General features: G+C 38.9%; 1 protein-coding gene across 4 annotated transcripts in view; it reads left to right on the top strand.

The window, feature by feature from the left end:
- The first annotated feature begins 18,387 nt into the window (after positions 1 to 18,387).
- Cast (calpastatin) overlaps positions 18,388 to 25,095 on the top strand; it is a 113,574-nt gene continuing 106,866 nt past the window's right edge. For 3 of the 4 annotated variants that reach the window (XM_029543995.1, XM_029543993.1, XM_029543992.1), the window contains exon 1: positions 18,388 to 18,534. In XM_029543995.1, coding sequence (XP_029399855.1) covers positions 18,460 to 18,534 — 75 coding nt within the window. In that variant the 5' untranslated portion in view covers positions 18,388 to 18,459. Of the gene's footprint in view, positions 18,535 to 19,088; positions 19,150 to 25,095 lie in introns of those variants that run through there. The other variant, XM_029543994.1, reaches the window with a different exon arrangement.

The raw sequence follows: 25,095 nt of genomic DNA, 5'->3' as shown, positions 1-25,095 counted from the left end.
GAATAGTTCTGGAAAAATCTGAGTACCCAAGCCAGGCGCGGCCACCAGCCACCATAATTCCTAGGCAGTACTATGGAGCATAAATATATTTTGTGCCCCAGTCCAGCTAATTTTTATTATATATTTAGGGGGGATTTGTTGCCTCCTCCAGCCTTGAAGCAGGTTGATTCAGACCTGTTGCCACTAAGCACGAGACCACCTGGGGTGGAACCTTCTGACTTGCAAAGCAGGTTCTATTGTTCTACACCTGCTACTGCCTTCCAAAACATCATCTCTCCTGCTGAGACCCTTGAGATTTTCCGGAGACAGCATCCTGCAGATCACCTACAGGCTGGCAACAGGCACCAAGAACAGAGTGGCGGGAGATGGGCCTCCCCCTCTTTATAAGGTCAGAATCTTACTAAACTTGCAGGCTTTGATCAGACACATTGTCTTAGCCTCCTTCCTTTTCACTATCTAATTCCTTTCAGCCCCAGCCCACCTTTCAGGAGTACCTGGTTCGTGTGGCCACAGGGGGCCACATTCTATTGTTATTGTTGTTGTTATTATTATTATTATTATCATCACTATGACTCTGTAATACAACTTGAGGTCAGGAATGGTGATTCCTCCAGAGGTTCTTACATTGTTCAGGGTTGTTTTGACTCTCCTGGGTTTTTTGTTTTTCCATATGAATTTGAAAATTGCTCTTTCCATGTCTGCGAAGAATTATGTTGGAATTTTGATGGCAATTGGATTGAATCTGTAAATTACTTTTGGTAATATGGCTATTTTAACCATATTAATCCTACCTGTCCATGAGCATGTGAGATCTTTCTATCTTCTGACATCTTCCTCAGTTTCATTCTTTAGAGACTTGAAATTCTTGTCATATAGATTTTTCACTAACTTGTTTAGAGTTATACAAAGATACTTTTTATGATTTATGGCTATTGTAAAAGGTGTTGTTTCCCTAATTTCTTTTCTTTGCTTGTTCATCATTTATATAAATGAAGGCTACTAATTTCTTTGAGTTAATTTTATATCCAGCCACTATGTTGAAGTTATTTATTAGCTATAGTACTCTGGTAGAATTTTGGAGATAACATGTGTATGCTATAATAACATTCATGAATAGTGACACCTTGACTTCTTCCTTTCCAATTTGTAACCCACTTGATCTTTTTTGTTGTTGGTCTAGCTAGAACTTCAACTAATATATTGAATAGATAGTGAAAGAGAGGGTAGCCTTTTCTTGTCCCTGATTTTAGTGGGATTGCTTCAAGTTTCTCTCTATTTAAGGTGATGTTGGCTATTGGCTTGCTGTGTATACCTTTGATTATGTTTAGATATGTGACTTGAATCCTTTCAGATGTTCATATGGTGGATTATGATGATGGATTTTTATATATTAAACTCTCTCTGCATCCCAGGAATGACATGTACTTTATTGTGGTGAATGGTATTATTGATGTATTCCTGGATTTGGTTTGCAAGAATTGTATTGAGCGTTTTTACATTGATGTTCATAAGTGAAATTTGTCTGAAGTTATCCTTCTTTATTGAGTCTTTGTATGGTTTATGTATTATGGTAATTGTGGACTCATAGAATGAATTGGATACTGTTCCTTCTGGTTTTTTTGTTTGGCTGTTTTTTTTGTTGTTGTTTTGTTTTTGTGGAGTAGTTTGAGTAGTATTGATATTAGCTCTTTTTTGAAAGTCTGGTAGAATTCTGCACTAAAGCCCGTGGTTGGTTTTTTTGTTTTTTGTTTTTGGTTAGGGGACTTTAATAACTGCTTCTATTTCCTTAGGGGTTATGGCACTAGTTAGATAGTTTACCTGATCTTTATTTAACTGTATCTGTCTAGGATATCATTCATTTCATTTAGAGTTTCCAGTTTTATCCAGTACAGGCTTTTGAAGTATGACCTAATGAGCATACTTCAATTCATACATTTGAATTTCCTCAGTTTCTGTTGTTATGTCTCTCTTTTCATTTCTTCTTTTATTAATTTGCATACTGTCTCTGTGCCTTTTAGTTAGTTAGGTTGAAGGTTTGTCTATCTTACTGATTTTCTCAAAGAACTATCTCTTGGTCTTGTCCATTCTTTGTATTGTTCTTTTATTTTTCTATTTGATTGATTTCAAAATATCTACTCCTCTTGGATATGTTTGCATCTTTTCCATTTAGAGCTTTTGTTTGTCTTGTTCAGTTGCTAGCCTCAGAGCTCTCCAATTTCTTTTTGAAGGTACTTATAGTGTTGTGAGTTTTCCTCTTAGCACTGCTTTCATTGTGTCCCATAAATTTTAGTGTGTTGTGCCTTCATTTTTATTGTATTCTAGAAAGTCTTAATTCTTCATTTCTTGTGTTTTTTTTTTTGGGGGGGTGTAGCTATGTACTTTATGTTGGAGTTTTCCTTTAGGCATCCTCTGTAGGGCTGGATTAGTAGAAAGATATTGTTTAAGTTTGGTTTTGTCATGGAATACCTTGATTTCTACATGTATGGTGATTGAAAGTTTTGCTGCATATAGTAATTCGGGCTGTCATTTGTGGTCTCTTAGTGTCTGTAAGACATCTGTCCTGGATCTTCTGGCTTCTAGAGTCTCTATTGGGAAGTAATATGTAATTCTGATAAGTCTGCCTTTATATGTTACTTGTCCTTTTTCTCTTGTAGCTTTTAATACTCTTTATTCAGTCTGTACATTTAATGTTTTGATTATTATATTGTAGGATGGCAGGAGGATTTTCTCTTCTGATCCAATTCATTTGGTGTTCTGTAAGTTTCTTGTATGTTTATAGCCTCTTCTTTCTTTATGTTAGGGAAGTTTTCTATGATTTTAAGGTTTTACTGGCCTTTTGTACTGGAAATCTTCACACTCTTCTATTTCTTTCTATTTCTATTACTTTTAGATTTGGTCTTTTCATAGTGTCCCAAATTTCCTAGATGTTTTGGGTTAGGAACCTTTTACATTTGGCATTTTCTTTAATCAATGTATCAATTTCTTCTTTGGAGTATCTTCTACACCTGAAATTCTCTCTTCCATTTCTCTTACTCTGTTAATGGTGCTTATGTCTGTAGTTTCTGTTCTCTTTCCTAGATTTTACATCTGAAGCGTTGCCTTCATTAGTATTTTCTTTATTGCTTCTATTTCCATTTTTTAGGTCTTGGACAGTTTTATTAATTCCCTTCACCTGTTTGATTTTATTTTCCTGTATTTCTTTTAGGGGTTTGTTTGATTAATCTTTAAGGACTGTACTGGCTGGTTTTGTGTGTCAACTTGTCACAGGCTGGAGTTATCACAGAGAAAGGAGATTCAGTTGGGGAAAGGCCTCCATGAGATCTAGCTGTAAGGCATTTTCTCAATTAGTGATCGAGGGGGGAATGTCCCCTAGTGGGTGGTGTCATCTCTGGGCTGGTAGTCTGGGGTTCTATAAGAGAGTAGGCTGAGCAAGCCAGGGAAGGCAAGCCAGTAAAGAATATCCCTCCATGGCTCATGCTTCCTGCCCTGCTTGAGTTCCAGTCCTGACTTCCTTGGTGATGAACAGCAGTGTGGAAGTGTAAGCCAAATAAACCCTTTCCTCCCCAATTTGCTTCTTGGTCATGATGTTTGTGCAGGAATAGAAACCTGACTAAGACAAGGACTTATGCAAGTTTGATTGTTTTTCCTGTATTTCTTTAAGGAAATCATTTGTATTTTCTTTAAAGGCCTCTATGATCTTCATGAGATAGGATTTAAGATCGCAGTCTTGTTCTTCAGGTGTGTTAGGATATTCACAGCTTGCTGAAGTAGGAGAGATGGCTTCTGATGCTGCCATATTACATTGGCTTTTGTTGATTATTTTCTTGTTCTCACCTTTTGCTATCTGGTTGTATCTGTTTTTTGTTTGTTTGTTTGTTTTTTGTTTTTTTTTGTTTTTTTTTTTTGGTTTTGTTTTGTTTTGTTTTTCGAGACAGGGTTTCTCTGTGTAGCCCCTGCTGTCCTGGACCTCACTTTGTAGACCAGGCTGGCCTCGAACTCAGAAATCCGCCTGCCTCTGCCTCCCGAATGCTGGGATTAAAGGCGTGTGCCACCACGCCCGGCTTGGTTGTATCTGTTTTAACTGGCCTGGGTGTCCCAGGCATGAGCATACCTCCTGAGAGGCAGGCAAAGCTGTGGGTTGGGGTGCACTGTGGTGTACAGATCTGCAACTGCAAGTGTAGGTGTGGACCAGAAGGATTGGACCCAGGACCACTGAACTTGCTATGGTCCCTACAGGTGGGACAGGTTTGCTGGAAGGAATGGAGGGAGAGAGGGACACAGGGGTCTTACCTATGTATCTCAGGTTAGAGCAGATCTCCTGGGAGGCAGGTGGAATTGTGGGGTGGGATGCACATTGTCTGCTGATCCAGGATTGCAGGTGAAGTTACAAGCCTGAAGGTCAATTGAGCTCTGATCAGCTATTTATTTTTTAAGGAGGTGAGCTTGTTTTTCTATTCAAGTGGTTGACTCCAAAAGAATATGAGAAAAGCAACACTACAGTGAGAAACCTGACAAACACTATAGATACATGACTCCTTGACATGATGCAGTGTGAATGATCCTTCACTTCTCAGATAGTCCTTGAAAGTTCGTAAGTATATTATAGTGGAGAAAAGCACCAAACCCAAATAAAAATACTGTTCAATACATTCAAGGACATCAAGACCAAGATAAATTTGAAAAACTGTTGAGCATATGTGCCTAATAAGATATGATAAATAAATGTATTGTCTGGGATGGGATCTTAAAATAGGGAAAGGGTATTTTGTATCTGTAAATAATTTAAAGATCCCGATGTGGTATTCCTTCCTGCTTATGACCATTTATGTTCCCATATGAAACACACACACACACACACACACACACACATACACACACACACACACAGCCTTTATATTTTAATATGCTTTAAGCATAATAGCTGGCAACTGCCTATCCTTCATGCTGTTAGAATCTATTTTCTCCATTGTTACTTACCATGTTTCATCTGGGCTGCTACTAGCTCCCATTTTATGGTTCATCTAACACATGGAGGGACCTTTCTCCTTTCCTGAACACTCTTCTAAGGCATGGCATCTGCTGTCTCCTCCTGCTTCTCCTTGTGGTCCCTAGCCTGGGAAACCTAAACCCTACCTATGTCTCTTCTCCCAAGCTATTGACTGCTGGCATCTTTATTTACCAATCAGAATTTACTGGGAGCAGGGTCCTTCAATGTTCCAAGTGTGACTCTCTCATGCAGTTTTGGGTGAACCAAATAAATATTAGAATACAAGCAGTATTAGGTCAAAACCCACTACAGTATTTTTTTTAATATGGCAATTCTGCCACCATTTTTTTGTTTTGTTTTGTTTTGTTTTGTTTTTGTTTTTCAAGACAGGGTTTCTCTGTGTAGCCTTGGCTGTCCTGGAACTCACTCTGTAGACCAGGCTGGCCTCGAACTCAGAAATCTGCCTGCCTCTGCCTCCCGAGTACTGGGATTAAAGGTGTACGCCACCACTGTCCACCTCCACTACAGTATTAAGGAAGGCTAAATATGAACCTAATTAGAATTTAGTTAATGGCAACATACAAGTGTTGGTTCATTAGTTATGACAAATGAGTAACCTACAGATTGGGAAAAAAATCTTCACTAACCCCGCATCCAATAGAGGGATAATATTCAAAATGTGTAAAGAACTCAAGAAGCTAACCACCAAAAGACAAAACAAAACAAAACAAAAAACAACCTAATTAGTAAATGAAAAGAACGAAAGGAAAATGTGCTTTATTTACACAATGGAATACTACTCAGTTATTTATAATTATGACTTCATGAATTTTGGAGGTAAATGAACTAGAAAATATCATCTTTAGTGAGGTCAATCAGCCCCAAAAAGACATGCATGGTATGTACTCAGTAATAAGTGGATATTAGCCCCCAAAGTGCAGAATACCCAGGATACAATCCACAGAACTCAAGAAGGCTAACAAGCCCAAGTTTCCAAGTGAGGATACCTCAATCCCACTTGGGAGGAAGAAGAAAACCATCACAGGAGAGGAGACAGAACGAGAGTTCTGGGTGGTAAAGAGGACAGGGAGGGAAGAGGGGAACATGAGAAGGTATTGTGGGGCCAGCAGAAAGAATAGAAACAGGCAACCTTGGGAGGTAGGAGATGAGGGAACCCTCTAGAATATACCAGATACCTGGGCGGTAAGAGACTCTCAGGACTCAAAGAGAAGGTAGATGAAATTCCTTATAGTGGAGAGAGAAAACTTGTAGAGTCCACCTCCAGCAGAAAGACAGGGCATGAAGTGAGGGATGGAGTTGCCATCTCATAGTCAAACACTCTAACCTAGAATTGTTCCTGTCTGGAAGAACTGTAGGGACAAAAATGGAAAAGACCCTAAGCAAAAGGAGATCCAATGACAGGCCCAAAGTGAGATCTAACTCTAGGGGAGGCCCCAAGGCCTGACATTACTGAGGCTATGGAGTGCTCACAAAAAGGGTCCCATCATCACTTCCCTCTGAAAGACCCTACAAGCAGTTGAACGAATCAGATGTAGACACTTACACCCAACCAATGAACTGAAGTTGGGGACACCCTGTGGTTGAATTAAGGAAAAGCTGGAAGGAGTTGAGGAGGGCAACCCCATATGGAGACCAGCAGTCTCAACTAACCCAGACCCCTGAGATCTCCCAGCAGGAGTCACCAACCAGTCAGCATACACCAGCTGATATGAGATCCCTGACACATATGCAGCAGAGGACTGCCTGTTGTGGCCTTGTGAGAGAAGAAACACCTAACTTTTAAGAGACTTGAGGCCCCAGGAAGTGGAGAGGTCTGGTGTGGTGGGGGAGTAGGGACATTGTCTTGGAGACAAGGAAGTAAGAATGGGATGAAGAACAGTAAAAGGGAAGAACAGGAGGGGGATAATGACTGGACTGTCGAAAAAGATTTAATGATAATATGAAAAAGAAGGAGAAGAAAAAGGAGGAGGAGGAGGAGGAGGAGGAGGAGGAAAGAAAATTTGATGAATTTCTTGATGTGTTGATTTTTATTTTGTCTAGTGTTTCTTTGGTCAAAGTGATTCATAGGAATTAACTCATACAAATCATTTCATGACAGAAATAAAATTAATAGTTTCATTTTTTTCTAATATCTATATCTAGTACAACACCTCCTACTGAAAACAAAGTTGTCATCTGGGGTAGAAATGTATCTCAATGATTAAAGGCAATTTTTACTCTCTGAGAGGACCTGGGTTCAATTTCTAGCACCCACATGGTGTCTCACAACTATTCATGACTCCAGCTTCATGTCATATAATGTCTTGTTCTGACCTCCTCAGGTACCAGGTATGCATGTAGTGCACAGACATATATACTGGCAAAACACTCACACATATAAAATAAAACAAATAAATCTAAATCTATGTCTCTCTATATATTCATAATTAATTATAGGAAAATTTATATTATACATATATGTATATGTACATACATATATAATCTGAATTTTCTTACATTGCCAACAAAATTCAGATTAAATATATATACATATATATATGTATATATGTGTGATATATGTATATGTGTGTGTGTGTGTGTGTGTGTGAGAGAGAGAGAGAGAGAGAGAGAGAGAGAGAGAGAGAGAGAGAGAATCTGGGCTTCATTTCTTCTTTCAGAGACTTCTTCCTTTCCTCTCCCTTCCCCTTTCCTTCCTTTTCCTCCTCACCTTCTCCCCTTCCTCCTCCTCCCCTTCTTCCTGTCCCTCCTTCCCTCCTCTTCTCTCCCTCCCCCCGCCTTTTTTTTTCTTCTTACAGATTTCCCCCCTGCATCTCAGACTGACTTCAAACTCCATCTTCCCAGTCTCCCAAGTCGTGGAATTGCGTGCACACACCAGAACAAGCCTGTTTGGAGAATATCCAGAAGGCATTCAGAGTGGATGGTATGCTCAACAAACCACATTCCTCCATTGTAAAGAGAGAGAGAAAAAAATCCCATGGTTGATCATCAGTGTGACTCACCACAGACTTCCAACACCACACCCAAACACAACGCTGTAGAAGATCTGGTTAGACCTGACTCAGAAAATAAAATCATCCTGGGTAAAACTGTGTTTCAGTCTCTGCCAAATGGCACTTCTCTCGTGTGTTTATAGTAGTCTGTATTCTTGCAAATCATTTCACATTACATGTATAATTTTTTACTTATTTTATTTAAAATTGTTAAAAACATTTTTGTTTCTGATACTGGATTAGAACCTTGTACATGCTAGGCAAGTGTGCAATCATTGACTTTTATCCTGTGTCCTTGGGTGTGCTTTTATGTTCTTTTCCTTTCTGTGTCGGGTTCAGATTACTACACAAAGACAATGTGCTAGAGAGGCTTTTTAATGACCTACATGTTACAGTTCTTTTTATTAAGAAAAAGAGTCACTTTAGACAAAGACAGTTTGGTCACATGAATAATCTTGATTTTTTAAGCCAATTTAATAATAATAGAAAATGTGTTTTATACGTTTATAAGTATAATAGTGAACAAATCCAAAACAAATATATTATATCTATTAATTTCTAGAGATTACAATAGGCCTGCACAGACACCATTTTGAATTTCTGCTTAATTTCCCTCAGATCCTTTTTTTTTTGGAGTGGACAATCAGCTGTCCACCATCCTATTCCTTCTCCAACTTACATTTGATCAAGGCAGACTTGCTTTGAACTCACCCAAACAAGTTTACTTTCTACAATGGGCAGTGAAAACTAGATGAAGAAGAACATCTCCAGGTGGCAGGAAGCCAGACCTGGGCTTCATTACAGGAACTGAAGACCAGAAACCCAGCCTCCACAACAAGAACCATCAGGCCTCCAAGGAAAGGAAAGGGAGTGGGAATGGAGCACTTAAGCATCCTCACTGCCCTCTGCTGTGCACACCCCTTCATGGAAGGCCAGTTGCACTCAGAAGTCATTGATTGTGAGAAGCATTTTATAGCTCTGAAATAATCTTCCTGGTTTTTGTTTGAGCTAGTACAAGGTGCTTGTCTGTTACTTAAGAACTAAAAGTGCCAACACATTCAAAGAATAACCAAAATACATATAAATTATGCAAATCAGTTCTTGATAAATAGATTGTTCTAACTTTTCTCTTATATTATCCTCAGGAAGAAAAAAGATTCTACCCTGCAACAAATCCATATAAGTTGCTCAAATAAGTAAACCATAAAGTTTCATAAAACAAATCTCTTCTTCATTACTTATTGTCAAGTAAAAACATAGTAATGTAAACTATGACAAATATAAATAAATATGTGCAAATATAAATGGGAAAATTCTAAAAGAGATGATAAAAATAAGGATTATGAAAAATGCCTTTTAATACACAGTGGTAGTTTCTGACTCAGCTTTATTTCAGTCTGGAACACACGACAGGAAATCTGCCTGGGTCTCTGGTAAACTATTCAATGTGGTTTTATTTTCTTTCCTTTTAAAAGAAATTGACTCAAGGTTGAAAATATTGGCCTACAGAAATAAATTATGCAGAATGATGATGATGGCAGGCCATGCTTAAGTTTTATATTCTATTTGTCTATGCTCCTTCCATCACTATCTCTCTGTCACCATCTCTATTTCTCTCTTATTTACTTGTTTCTTTGTTTGAGAGAGGGTCCTACTATGTTGTTTTGGCTGTATTGATCTATGCATAGATCAAGCTGACCTTGAATTCACAGAGGTTTGGTTCCTAAATTCTAGGATTAAAATTGCCAATAGTGACCCACTAAATTTTACAATATACTGATTGTACCCTGGCTTTAAAAGCATTAGGTCAACTATGTTATTAACAACCTACCACAAGGACAGCTAAGGAAAATTTAGGGCATTTCAAATTATCACAAGGAATATCCTTGCTCTAACCTAGACTGCTCTGGTCTTAGAAGCTCTTCCCATTGGAAACCCCTCTTCTCCTTTTATATTGGTTGTATTGATATGAACTGCTACTTTGGAGATAGGGATAAGGTTGTCAATGTACCCCCATCCAAACCCACTTCTACATACTGGTTTTCAGGGATGGTAAAGAGCAGGTCCCACATGCCCTTCTTTTGCCTGGGTCTGTCTTTTTCAGCTTTCCTCACCTTGTCCACAGACAGCCAACTCAGTTGTCATGATCACAGTGCTTCCCCCCACTGAGCCACACACGAACCATATTGCTTACCCATTCCCTGCAGGCTTGCCCACTGCTGCTCCTGCATATTCTATAAGACACAGCTCAGGCTAACCTACCTCAGCACCATTCTAGCCCACAGGTTGCTTTACCTTTGCTGATACCTTAAGAGCTTTAAAGCATTTTCATTCCCATTCAGTAACAGAGAAAGTTTAGGAACCAATGTTAAAAACTCACATCTATTATACAGCCATATAGAAAAAAAACATGATATTCATTAGCATTCAGAGTTAACCATCTTGTTATGTTTTTTTCCCATTATTTCTACAGCAAACGCATAGTATAAAAATGTCATAGAAGAAAAATATCTGAAGTCCTTGATTTCAAGGACTTCCAGAATTTGAGTCTTTCTACAATTTAACATTTAATGGTCACTTGAAGTTGTATGGTAATAAATTGTTCTCTGCTCATTAATTCAGCCCAATTTCCACTTGCAAAAAAAAAAAATACTGCAATATTCTTAAACCTCCACACCTTGCTTTTTCTTTTCTTGCTATTCATCTTCCTGTACTCCACTTTTTATACGTTAACTTAGATTTAACTTATTGTTGTCAATATTTGCATATAGTCAAATGAACACCTTACTTCCTTCAAAGAATTGAAAGTTCTGAACAACAGACAAAATACTGCTTCTCAGATTAAAACATAACTTCAAGAAAAGACAATGATTCGTTTGTGAAGCTGAAGTGTAGAGTAACGTTGCAAACACACAGGTTTCTTTGCCTACATTACATTCTCTACAATTAAGGTTCATAAAGGAAAAAACACACTTAAAAGAAAATATGAAAAGTAGAGAAAGTGAAAAGAAAATTTTAAAAGGTGAATTTCAACAAGATAACAACAAAGAAACAAAGAAGATTTTAGAGAAAAAGAGAGGGAAAGAAGGAAATGGATTGTAACATGGAAGGAGTTAAAGGGGAATTTGAGGTGGGTGCTTCAAAGGAAAATTAAATATTAGACCAAACTATCCCTAGAAAAGGACTGAAAACGCCTAGGGATGAGTGCTTGGTTGGTATGTGTTTTGGTGATGATGTTTGGTTGATAAGCAGCTTGTTTGATGTTTAGTTGATGATGCTTAGTTGATATTTGGTTGATAGGTTCATATACATGCTTCTGGTCCCCTGAATATTTAAGAAAGCTGTTGGTAGTACTTGAAACCTTTTTTCTTTCTACAAGACACAGTCAAAATAAAATATTCCTTTGTTTCCCAAATATTGAGTCAAAGCACAAATTTAAGACCAGAAGGAATATAAGGAAAAGATAAGAATTTTTAAAGTTAATTGTGCTTCATCTACAGCTTCTATAGTTTTGTGTATTTAATGAATCCTTGCAGCAATGATTTAAGGTTTCATTTGCATCCTCATGCTACAGAGAAGGTGGTGGCTGTTTCAGAAGCTAAGTGTCCATCCTACAGGTGGAGGTGGCAGGCCAGGCTCCGAAGACAGGTCACAGGTTCTGGACCTCCAGGTGCTGCCCTTCCTTCAGAAGCAACACCTTCATCTTTCCCTTTTAAGTACCTCTTTTTTTCCACCCAGAAATTCCCACCCTCCCACACACTCTGAGTGACAAGATTCTATTTCTCATTTAGTCTACACACACAGTCATAATAATAGCCAGTGCTCACCCCTGTACTCAGGGAAAAGCACTAAATGACTGGCTTTGGAAAAAAATGCCATGATGATGAATATCTGTCTTCTTATCTTCAATTACAAGCTTGGATCTAGGTCTGCTTCAAGGCAGAATATCGAGATTAGTTGGCCTGAATTCTATTCACCCTCCCTGGGACACCTGCCCCTACCCTGGAGATAGAAGATAAACTGAGGTACAGAGTAGTATCTCTCTGGAGTCTGGAAGAATATAGCCCAGGCACTTACTCTTTGATCTGTGAAATAATGGCTGAGAGAAGGGCAGAAACAGGCAAAGCCTGTTGAGTCTTCTGAGAGATGCTCCTCTAGCACTCAGCCAGACCAGTTCAGATTCTTGTCTCTTCTTAGCTGTTGTCTAGCCACAGTTTCCAAACCTGTGGCACCACAAGAAAGGGTCCCATGAAATGTGTTCTCCTTGGCAAATGTGCAACAGTCAGTACTTGGAATCTAATCCTTGTAGCCACCATTTCTGTCACAATATTTTCTTGTTTTAGGGATTCTTCATTCACTATACCTTATGTTTTACATTGCACTATGTTAAGATAGACAAGATGACCATACATGCAAAGACTGCTTGTCAAGGAACAATATTAAACAATGGCTAATATGTCATTCCTTATATGGGTTTGGTTTAATGCTGGGTATCAGGATTCTCTATGAACATTTAAGGAAGCTTCAAAGTGGAGTCACCTAATCACTGTGTTTCTATTTGTGGGTGTGCCTGATAGCATCAGTAGCCAAATTTATAATTAAGTATTGTAAGTTTCTGAGTTCTGCTTTATCTCTCTCCTCCAGGGTTTTAATTGTGCATTATTTAGTGCTTAGGATAAAATGAAATTATATCAATTATCTTTTCTTAAAGATAGTCCTTGTGACCCAGTCATTGTGTATTCTCCCCTAAAGTGTGTTATTCTTACACTATGACTATTCTAATTATAGGCTGCAGATTGGAAATCACTTGTAATTTTCAAGTAAAGAAAAGTCAAACATTGTACCCAGTGTTGGGAAAGATTTAATGTTGGTCTACCTTGTACAACCTGAGTGCTGTGTCTTCTTAGAACCCTAAGACAGTAGTAATCTGCCTCCTCCTCCAGGTGGCCATGGAAAGAAGAATTCTGTACAGAAAAAGGATATAGTATTTAGATGAAGGTTTAAAAAATAGGTTTTATTCACTGTCCTGGGAATTAGATGTGAGGTATTAGGCTATTTAGTGAATATCTCTGAGATTCAATATATTTTTCTATAAATTGAGTCTGTAATTAGAACTGTTGCTTTTAACCTATATCACAGGGAAATTCTAGATTAATGGCTATATTGATGGCATCTTTTTGTCCCTTTTCTCTCATGGGAAATGACAAAACAAATCAGACACTGCAGGAGGATAAGAAATTAGAAAATCTATTCAAAGCATATAGTGTCTCCCTAGAAGAAATTCTAAAAATATACAATAACAAAAACAACAACAAAACCAAGAAGGCACAGTCCTGAAGTGAGCAGGCACATCACTGGAATTCTGACACAAAATATTCTAAAGATACAAAGTCTCCTCCACAGTGCTGTAGAATGCTGGGAGCCCTCCTCTCACCACAAGTTTCTTCAGGAAACCCTGACTGCTGTCGAGGAGTCCAGGCTGCAAAAGGTCTTCGTTTGATTCATATAGTTGACATGAGGAGAACTAAGTCAACAGTAGTTTCTCTCCAGTGTCATATTTGTATCATATTTTTCATTTATTCATTAAAAATATGAATCAATAAAAGATTATGTATAGATTATTTATACATTTTATCACCTAAGTTTGATTTTGTTTATAAAGAATATATAAACATGTTAATCAACAAATACTTCAGTGTCAAACAAGAAAATAGAATTTCAAATTTCAAGCACAACTCTAAATATTTAATTCTCTATTCCCTTGAGAAAAAAAAGCTTTCCTAGTTCTCTCTGTACTCATTTTTAAATCGATAGTGCAAATTTGAAAAGAAATAAATACTGTTTTGAATGGTATCTTTCCTTTTTTTGCCTTAATTTACTCTCAAACACAAGGATTCATGTGTTTGCATGCAGATACAAACAGACACAGCAATCACCTGGGTGTATCATTGGCATTCTATCTATGTATGTGTACATACAACACACAAGACTGTTTATGAAATAGACTGTAGGCTTTGGAGTCTACATTGCATATAATTAACAAATGCAATGTGCCTAAATACCCCAGGGTTTTGTGACATCGTCGATGCTTTTGTTTTCTTCATAATTAGAGAACCATAATGTCACAGTAAGGAAGTGAAAGTGTGCCAGGAAGTCTGGTTCCTTCCAGTATCTGGTAGCAGGAAGACATGGGTTAGTCTTTCCAAGTCAGATTCTGCAGTCCTTGGAGGCCATATTGAAGGCTCCCAACTTGTCTCTTGTTGGCACCTAGGAACCACCAGGATAATAAATACTGAGATGGGATGAGTCAAGCAGCCCTCTTCAGATAGACCCAGCAAAGATACTGACTCTTAAAAATGGAGCTCTTTCCAGAGTTCCATACCTCAGGGAATGTAAAGTTACAATCCTCAGAAAACTTACCAAAGAAGGCGAACACATAGAAAGAAGGCTCATGTGGTTTCCCAATAAACAGAAAATACTAGATTCCTCTAGCTGATGCCAGACTTGTAAGTATTTATAACATTGTTTTGTGTTATTACCATTGGCCAAAACTAGAAGTAGAATTTTTATGTATCTTTTATGTTCTATCAGTTTTAGCAATTCACAGCTGTAAAGTTGTTACTGTAATCCTAGATGGTAATACTAACCACGCGGCTACTCTGTGAATCAAATTATTCTTCAGTAACCCCCATTTGCCAAGAGAAATGCAGACATCATTATAGAAAGGGGATAAAATCTAATTAATTGGGCAATAGTTTCATTCCTAATACTCCATGATGAAGCAGTCTGCCAACAGGCTTCTGTGATGTGTATTCCCTGCCCCATTTTTATTTACTGAGTTTTATGGTGCTGTGGAGCAGTATTGTAATAGATGGAACAAGCCATTCTGATATCCTCCAGCAGTAACAGAGACATTGCTCTAGTTCCCAGGAATGCTTCTAGGAGACAGACCTTATCTGTTAGACTATTTTGGGAGTTGATATCTTCTCATCAAAATAATAGTTAGTGATTTTTTTCCATGTATATTCAAGGGTCAGCTCCTGTTCTCCAGACTCAGTCAGAGACTAAATGAGTGTCCATTATACCATCCTACAACGTTATCTGAGACACCTAATGGACCAAGCTCAACCTCTCCCTTTGTGTCTCTATCTCACCTTCCTCAAGTGGCCATTCCAGGGGGAACTCCTGAGAATAAGATTCAAACTGTCTTTTTTGGTTCACAGAAGCAAGAAGCAGAGAATTTTGCCATAACGAAAGGAGCATGTGATAGCAGTTTGTGGCATTTTTGTTTTGCTTTTGATCTGGAGCAAAGCAGAGAATAACTCACGAGCAATAAACTCTTAAGGACTTAGCTGTAGGTCCTGTATGACTCAGGTTTTAGCTTGGCCCCAGAGCCATTGAAAAACTGCTTTTTGTAATTATTGTTTCTTCTTCCTTTGCTCTTCTGTATCAGTACGTTTTCCTCCACTTATTTTCTCTGTATCCTTGATCAGAGTGGGTGACCTGAGAAGTACCACAAGGCTCCTATTGTCTCCCCATAATTCTCCAATGAAGACCCACTTTCCTCTCTCTTATGCATAGATCTTACCAGAGAAACCATGCTTTAGGGGAATTTAACACTGATAAGCTTGAAGCACATGCCTATTGCATGAGGTAAAGGAGAAGAAACTGTGAGAGATATGCCTGTTTTGCAATTAGCCTGCCTATTCGTGAAGACTCCTTCTTCTTCTTCTTCTTCTCCTTCTTCCCTTTGAGGAAACAGTAACTGTAGAGCAATGCAAACTCTGCTAAAAGGAAGTAAAAAGAAAACTTATCAGGAAACTTCCTGGATACTGTACCACACTGCATGTCATCTGGAAGGTCCAAGTTTTCTGGCAGTGCTGCTTTTGCAGGGATGTGAGATGGTGTAGAAGTAAACATTCCCAAAGTGAAAAGGGACTTTCAGATGTGTGCCTTGAATTCTTAATTTTACTTGCTCTCTGAATTAAACAAACAAACAAACAAACAAAACAAATACAAATAAACTCTTAGCTGTCAGATTCTACTGAACTCTTCCTTGCCTGTTGTAATCTTTGGAATATATCTTTTGCATATATAATCCATATCTTGGGCCAACCTAATTTTTGGGAATTTCCCCTTGTCGTGGCTTCTAGAATCTAATGTTATATCAGTTTCCTTCTGCTCCTAAAGTTCCCTCTCAGCTCCTTTATTTCTTTCCTGTTCTCATTTTTATCCATTTTCTAATGAAAAGTGGTAAGTTTCTGAATCAGAGAGGATGAAAAGGATATAAAAGATGAAGACTGCCTTGCAGAGGATCTCCACTCACTGGCACCATGCACAAGATAAATAACAGATCAGAGCAGTCTCTTTCCTGGGTTGACTACCAGTCTCTCCACTAAGGCAAGATGTCCCTGTCTGGACCCTACAGCACCCCTTGGGAGACCTCTGCATGACTGTGTGTTTTCTCTTTTGTTTATCTTGTTGCATTATACAACCCCTTAGCATAGGTTACAGATACCTCCTTTAGCAAGAAAGTGCTGCTGCATTTTTTTAAAGAATAAATAGTTGTAATATACAGGAAATGCTGCCTTTATCTATGCAGGGATTCTCTAAGATTCCTGCATGTGAAGACCTTCCTTTCACAGTTTCAGTAATTCTCAATAACAAAGTGAAATACTTCAACTTCTGACATTAGCATTTACTCATGGCCATTAATGTGCTGGGAAGCAATGACTACTGAGTCAAGCAAAGCCTGAGAAATAGCATTATTATATTTTATGAATTTTGATACCTAGCTTATTATGTGGCAAATTTTAGTCAGTAAGTAATAACAGAGACCCTCAGCTTCAGCAGATAAGGAAATGAGAGTACTCCCTTTAGCTCCTGCAATGTCTTACCTTTCCTCTTTCTGTCCACACTGTACCACCAGGCCCTCCTTGTCTATAATCAACAACACCCATGAAACACCATATTCCTAAAGCACATTTGCCTTTATGTACTGTATATTTCCCATTGCCACCCAAGCAATAACCAACTGAATCCAGATAACCTGAAAGTTCCTGGATACCAGAGGAGTCCCAGGTTTAATTTTTGCATATCCTTTTCTTTACTATTCCTCCCTTTACATAGAAGAGTCTCAACAAATGCAAAATTAGCTGGTTTAAATTCAATTCTTAAATATTCTGTTGAAAAACATAAGGCATTTTTTTCACTCTAACACTTTTCCCCATTCTGTACATAAACAATGCATGCTACCAACCAATTTTTGCCAATGACAATTTGTACACCAAAAATGTTCCAATTTTATGTGTGCATTCTTGCACTGCTGACTGTCCTTCGGAATACTGGCGACATTGTACATATAGCACTTCAAGAAGAAACGCATATAATCCAAGAACATTTCTAATTTATTTTTGAGAAGTTGAGACATATCCCTAAAATTGAAGGGACACCGAACAACCATAATTCTATTTGTCCAAGCTCCTTATAGCATGGCAAATCTTGTTGTTTAATGTGGCTTCTCTCTTGTCAACTGTCTAAAACCTAGCTCCCTAGCATGTTAACAAAGACCACAAATGATAATGCTATTGTGGTGGCACAGGCTTTTCTGTGGCTGGCACCAGTCAGCAATAAATAGATGCAGGCTGACAGACCCTTTGGATGAGCGCTCAAAAGGGTTGTTAAATTTCACTTCCAGCCCCCAAACAGGAAGTACTGCATAAAACGAAGCCAAGGCAAAAACCAACCCAACCTCAGAAACATAGCTCCAGAAAAGAAGATGACTTTAATATCTGTGATTATCTGCTGATTTGCATTAGAACAGGCAGGCTTCTGCTTGCAAACCCTTAGTAAATTTACAGAATTGGCTACATAAATAATCAAACACAGGATATAACACACACACACGCACACACAAGTACACAAACACTGAGAGACCAATTTGTTTTCAAGATCTTCTCTCTTATTTATAGTTCAGATTTAGACTAGATTTGAATTAGTGACAGATTGCAGAGAAGTGTTTAATTTTTCAAATTCTTAGAAACGCCCCAGTCCAGCTCTCTGGTTGCACAATCACTAGATTGGTCTGGACAACTCCACCCGGGAACTGCAATCTCCAGCTTCCCCTATTTGCGATTCACTGAGAACCCTGAAGCTTGGGGACTAGTCTGGGGGAGGGTTTTGTTTTACAAACCCTGAGCAAATAGTGTTAAATTGTAGCTCTGGTTTGCTGAGAAGTTTTGCTCTTTGCAGTGAGCCGGGGGCAGGAAGGGGAGGGCCTAACTGGGCGACGCGGAGCTGGGCGCGGGCTCAGGGCTGGATCGGAAAAGCTGCCTCACTGCGCTGCGCTGTCCCGCTCCTCCTGTACCGAGCTGTGGCTGCCCGCCCTCCCCCCCCCTCCCCGGCCCCTACAATTTCGCTGCGTTTTCCCGGAGGCTGCGTCCGCAGCGGCTTCACCAAAAAATGTCCCAGCCCGGTCCGAAGCCTTCCGCCTCTCCCAGGCCCAGTCGCGGCGGGGCAACTCGCCACACCCAGGAGGTGAGTAGTACTCCAGACAGAGCCGCGGGGCAAGCGGCAAAGAGCCCAAGTCCAGGAGTGTCCCGCCGCAGTCCTAGGGCGTTGCCCCTCCTTGCACCTTCCAGAGTGGGAAAGAGATCTGAACTCCATGCCTGCGGGCAAGCAGGTGGCTGAAGGTTCTCCGAATAGGGTAGTGCCAAGAGTTGGGTGGAGGGACTCCTGGAGCAAAGCGGGTTAGTGAGACCCAGGCAGTGAGCATGGGCATGGAGGCAGAATAAAGTTGACTTGGAATCTCCGGAGTGGACTCCTGTGGCTGGGCAGAAGGATTCTGACCTCCGTGTGAAGTCACTCCCGCGCCCCCAACCCTAGCCCTCCATTTAGGGAGTGGCAGCTGAAAAACTGACACACACCTCTTTCCTAATTAGCCTTGGGATGGGGCGGAACCACGCTAGCTTGGGCGGGCCCTGTCGCTCCTTCCCCTTGTGCCCTCCCACCTGGCAGCTGTGTCCTGTGCGGTGTCAGCCTGGTCCCAGCCAAGCAGAGTAGTCGTGGTGCACGTTCTGCGTTCTCGAGAGGTTCCCAGCTGAGCAAGTCAGGATTGTCGCCATGGCATTCGCAAGTTGGTGGTACAAGACGGTAAATAGAAGGGGCAAGGACTGGGAAGGAAGTGTATTTACCTCGCTCCTCTGGGAAGTAGAGGAAACACGTCCAGAAGTTGGAGGGTCAAGGACAGGGACTGGGTGAGACCTCCTTGCAGAACTTCTGATTAAGCTCGTGCAGAAGCAGAAGGCTCTCCTTTCAGTGGAATGCGGACGCGCTCTGGGCTGTACAGTCTGGGCGGCTAGGTGCACCAAGCTCGGTTCGCATTCCCAAATTGAATGGACAGCAAACCTTAATTCCGCCCTTTGGAGCACATACCTGGATAGGTAGACAAGAGGTACTGTAGCCCAGGTTTAGTTTCTCAACTGCTAAGTAAAGGTAAAAACTTACAAAGAAATGAATGGTCAAGCAGTTTCAAACTCGAAAGAGGAGGGTGGAGAATGGAAAAGAAGAAAACATCAGGGAACAACTGATCAATTTTCAGGGGCAGGGGATGGGGAGAGAGAAATGATTATATCTCACTACTCTATATTACTTTACAAGAGGACAAACGTGTTCCTTTTGGTTGGTGCACTGAACGTCTGTCCTACCAAGTATGTGTTATACCCAATCAAGCTGGAACTTGTAATGTTTTGAAACCAGGAAGCATAGTGTTAACATTACATTAAAAAAAAAAAAACGACAATAACAAAAGAGTTCACAAACCCTATGGTGACAGAGAGTCATAAGTTGATTATGGCGAGAATTTCAAAATCTTCCTTCCTCTCAGTAGGTGGTATGGAAAAAGATGCAGTAACCAGATAATCTTTGCAACCAGAAACTTCGAGTTAGAATTAAACAATAGGCAGTGCAGACTGACTGATGTTCTAGGCGTGTTAGCCTTCAGGTGTGCTGTAGCGTTCTTAACTCAAGTGGCAATGATTTCAATGTGTCAGTCTTTGTAAATGTGTTTCCATATCTGTAAAATAGCAAATATATACATAAGGACACATACATGTTTTCAGTGATGTTTCTTCATGAATGTTCTTCCTTACACTTTTCTCTGCTATTTAAATGTAGTTTTATTCATTTTTATATATTTTTATTGATTATTTTATTTATTCACATTTCAACTGTTATTCCTACTTCCTGGTTTCTCCTCTGCAAACCCTCTATCCTATCCCTGCACCCCCTGGGACTATGAGGGAACTCTACCACCCACCCACCCACTCCTGCCTCACTGCCCTAGGATTCCCCTACACTGGGGCATTGGTCCTCTACAGGAACAAGGGCCTCTCCTCCTATTGATGCCAGACAAGACTGTCATCTGCTACATATGCAGCTGGAGCCATGAGTCCCTCCATGTGTACTCTTTGGTTGGCGGTTTAGTCCTTGGGAGCTCTGGGGGTCTGGTTGGTTGATATTGGTATTCTTCCTGTATGTAGTTTTATGAATGTGCTAAGAGCAAAGGTTCACTTTGAGGCATGATTGTTGCAGAATTCCTATCAAAATGCACCCATTAAATTATCTGCAGATATGGATGGCAGATGTTCAACTAAAATCAGATTTCTCTGTCCAAGCTTGGCATTGTCTAAAGGAAATTGTGCCAGGTTACTTAGATGATAGCTTACATCTTTGCTTTTAGTACCTATTGAACCATGTTAGACACTTGGATGTTTCTGCAACAGTATCCATTAAAAGCCAGTTTAGGGATTATTATTTAAGACTCCTGTTTGGTGTTAACTTTCTATAATTTTCAGCATGCCTGTGATCAAGCTTTGGCTTTTCCCTAGGAGAAAAGTACTGTGAGACCCAAAGTGCTTTAAAAAATTTTAACAGTCACATTAACAAACATATTTTAAGAAATCAAGTTAATGTTAATAGAATTTTTATTAACTGGCTCTATCCTTGGTGACATTTAAGCATGTAATCATGTGCTAAAAATGACAAGTCACCTCTTTTTTGTGTTAATTACTCAAAAATCTGGTGTGCTGTGTATGTTATACTCACAGTATCTCGCAATTCACACTTCCCACATTTCAGAGATTTCACTTGCCACTGGCTAGTAGAATAGCATCAGGTAGGAAAAAAGCTCTTAGGAGCTTGTTCCTAACCTTCTTTTTGTTTGTTTGCTTGTTTGTTTGTGTTTTTTTTACAGCTTATCTGTAAGTGATCATAGATCATTTTGAGAATGAAATGTAGTACTTTCAAAAATATATTTTAATAATTTACCTCTTCAAGGTATGTAAAGTTTGTACAAATCTCTCCAATGGTTCACATAGCCAACTTTTACCACACACACACACACACACACACACACACACACACACACACACACATATATATGCATATATTCCCTATATTCTGTGTATATATAAAATACGTGTACATATTTTTATATGTGCAATTTGTATATGAGTAGTTTGTTTGCATGCCGATGAATAAAAGGTTTTCAGTTGAACCCTTTTATCACATATTCAGCCACCAATCAAAAATGATTTTTAAAAATTGAATCTTTACTGAACATGTATCAATTACTTTTGTCATTATTCCCCAAATAGTATAATATAAAACCATTGGTATGCCTTAATATTGTGTATCATAAAGCACACAGGTACAGTGAAAAAGTTATATGCAAACATGCTATTTTATTTTGTTTGTTTGTTTGTATTCTTTACAGATTATCTATAAGTGATCACAGATCATTTTGAGAATGAAATGTAGTACTTTCTCTCAAAAATATACATATATAATTTGCTTCTTCAAGGTATGCAAAGTCTGTACACATCCTTCTCCAAGCCATTTGAGCGTCTGCAGGATTTGATTTCCCTAAAGGTTTCTGGAGCCAGTTTCCACACACACATCCTTGTAGAATACTTCTAGTGATCCTATAACTAGAATATACTCAGTAGGATTCTTTAAAAATAAGGTGAATGATCTAACTTTATACAGAATAAAGTAGAGTAATGTAAATATATGTCATTTAAGAGCATGTTACCTGGAAAACCAACCAAAGAAACATAATATTGTACATTTTCACACTTATTACCATCAGCATCTGAATATTTTTGATTATAGTAAAAGCTGATTTCATAAAATGTTAAAAAGCTTCTTTTAAAGAATATATCTGATGAGCATCATAATTATTAAAACTTAGTATATTTGGCTTACATAAGTAATCAGATTCCTGAGTCATACATTGATTTTACTGTCGTGTGATAATTAAAGGTGTTTCTTAGTTTAATTAGATTCATAGCCCCAATGAGAACATAATCAAGGTACTCAATCATTTGGAAGGCTCCACCATTTCAGCTAGGCTGGACAAAGTGTTGCAGACTTCCCATGGCAAAACAGACAACTTGGTTGCAATGGATTTGGGGAGAGGGAGGCAAAATTATGAGGTCTGCACAAAGGCTATAGTATTTAAGGCAACAAGAATAAAGAGGTCAAATGTCACATTTTTTTTTGGTTGGCAGTCCCCGAATGGAGCATTTTTCCATTGCATAAAAGCCTTTTAAACTGAGTAACATATGATGATATTGTTCTTTAATCAGTTTTAAAACTTCTCAGAAAGTTAATTATATTATTCAAGTGGTTTTCAAAGAGTGGTGTGGCTCTCTGGGTTGGAAACTGAGGGTGGTTATTTGAGAGTTGAAGGTGGACAGACAACTGGTAGTCAGTTCTAAGCAGGCTATATCAGCACCAGCAGGGTGTCTCAGTCAAACTTGTATTTCCCCACTTCAGAATATTTTTAAGACCCAAATCTAATTAGCATGACAATAAAGTTTTGTTCCTCAAGTTGTTTCATTTTCCTTTTATGAAAACTTATTAAGAAATACTATGACTATCATAAATTGGAAAAGAGTCTCATTAGTTAATAAAAATTTTAAAAACTGTTCCATTCAGTAAAGAATCTTGGTTGTATAAGTTACCACTTTGGATGAAGAACCAGTTTATTCAGGAGTAGTGTGTGTGTGTGTGTGTGTGTGTGTGTGTGTGTGTATTGGGAGGGAGGCAGGTTCAGTATGGCATAATGTGCATGTGAAAGTCAGAGAACAGCTGGTGCACCTAGTTCTCCCCTAGCTGCCATGTGGGTTCCACGAGTCAAACTCCTCTGTCGAGCTTGGTGGAGCCATGCACCTTTACCTATTGAGTATCTCACTGTCCACATTCTCTTACAATATTTATTTTGTTCCCACGACACCAAGATTGTAGTGGACATTCACTTATTTTTCGTTTCCCTGACTAATAAACCCCATATACCTCATATACCACATATGATTTTACCTTTGGGTGATTCTGTGGGAGAAACATTCTTGAGATAACAGTCACTTAAAATTTTCAAAACTTTTTGAAAACTTTTCATATGAGCAGAAGATAAAGGGCAAAATTAACACCCACAAATCAACTGGCATCATTAATTGTGTCAGTCTATCTCCAGATTCTACTTCCACACAAAGTTTTTAAATGGATGTGAATTGCCAATAAGTTACACATATAGCCAAATTGTAGACTGTTGAAAAGAAGGGATTTTCATTCTATGTATGTTTTTCCCCCTCTCTGGGGGAATTTGGAGTGAGACAATCACAGTGATATGATAGAACATTAAGCAAATACTTTCCAGAAACTAAACTTTTGACTTAGAAAATGAAACTTTCATATCTACACTTAGTTCTCATTCATTTCATGAAATCAGACTGATATCAAAGGGAAAAGAGAGCTATGGAACCATTTTGTATTCTTTAAGACCAGCTTTGTCTCTGTGGCTTGCCTCTCTTCTTTATTGTTGTTGGCTTTATTCTCCTTGACAGTGCAGAAAGAAACATGGACTTAGACAATTGTAAGACCTCATTCTTTCTGCAATATTATAGTGTCTTTTTCAGTAACTCTTAATAAAAGGTATTAGCCAGGGTAGGAAAACAGAGTCGGGTCAGTTTACACTTTAACATTGAAAACACACTAGCTATTGGGGTAGTTGCCACTCTCTATTAAACAAGGAGAAACTGAAAGGTTGAATTATTTTCCCAAGAGCACATGGCCTTTGGATTTCTATTTAGTCAGTTTTTCACTGTTAGCTAAGAGATGAAAGTGATTCTGAGCATTTGTGTATCTGCAGATAGGAAGATAGGAAATAGGCTACCCAGGCAATAGATACGATTGGAAAACCAGCAGAGAAGGACAAGGCAACCAAACCATAGAAGTTATGAGATCTGCAGCCCTAGCCAGGAGGACTTGCAGGGTTACCTTGTAAAAGCCAAAATAACAATTCTTTTGGCCTGCTATCCTAGAAAAACTCCAAGATCAGAGAGAAGAGTAGATGTGTGTGTGTGTGTGTGTGTGTGTGTGTGTGTGTGTGTGTGTGTGTGTGACCCCACCCATTCATATCACTCTAGATCCTATATCAATGGTTCTCAACTTTCCTAACTCAGCAGTACTTTAATAGCTTCTCATGTTTTGTTGATTCTCCAACAGTGATTTTTCTACTGATATGAATTGCAATGTAAATATCTTTGTTTTTTGATGGTCTGTGGCACCCCCATGAAAGGGACCTTAGATGCCCCCAAAGGGGTCGCAACCCACAAATTGAGAGTTGCTGCTCTAGGTTCTCACCCAGCCAGTAGTTACTTCTTATTGACCAAACCCAGATTGAGATGATCTATTCTAAGAAGTAACCTGGGAAGATCTCTGGTAATACCAACAGAGGTTGTGAGGAAGGAAACCACTGTTTGGTGCAAAGCCTGTTTAAAGCAAAGGTAGCTTTACATCTTAATCCTTTTGATTGCTTGCTGAATAATCTCATTTTATGAAGCAGAGCACATACAAGCACAGATCTCTAAGGTTTTGTTTTGTTTTTTTTTTTCTTTTGAAAAATACCAATTTGCACATGACCCCTTAATTTTTCAACCTATTTTCTCAGCCTTCCTTCTTTACCTATTTTAGTGATCTAAAAAGAGCGGGGGTTTTTACAAGTTTATGGAAATTAAAGCATTTAAGCAAGCATTG

Source organism: Mus pahari, chromosome 11 (genome assembly GCF_900095145.1).
Source record: "Mus pahari chromosome 11, PAHARI_EIJ_v1.1, whole genome shotgun sequence".
Classification (NCBI taxonomy): domain Eukaryota; kingdom Metazoa; phylum Chordata; class Mammalia; order Rodentia; family Muridae; genus Mus; species Mus pahari.
Note: the sequence above shows the minus strand (reverse complement) of the source record. Positions and strands in the feature narration are given on the sequence as shown.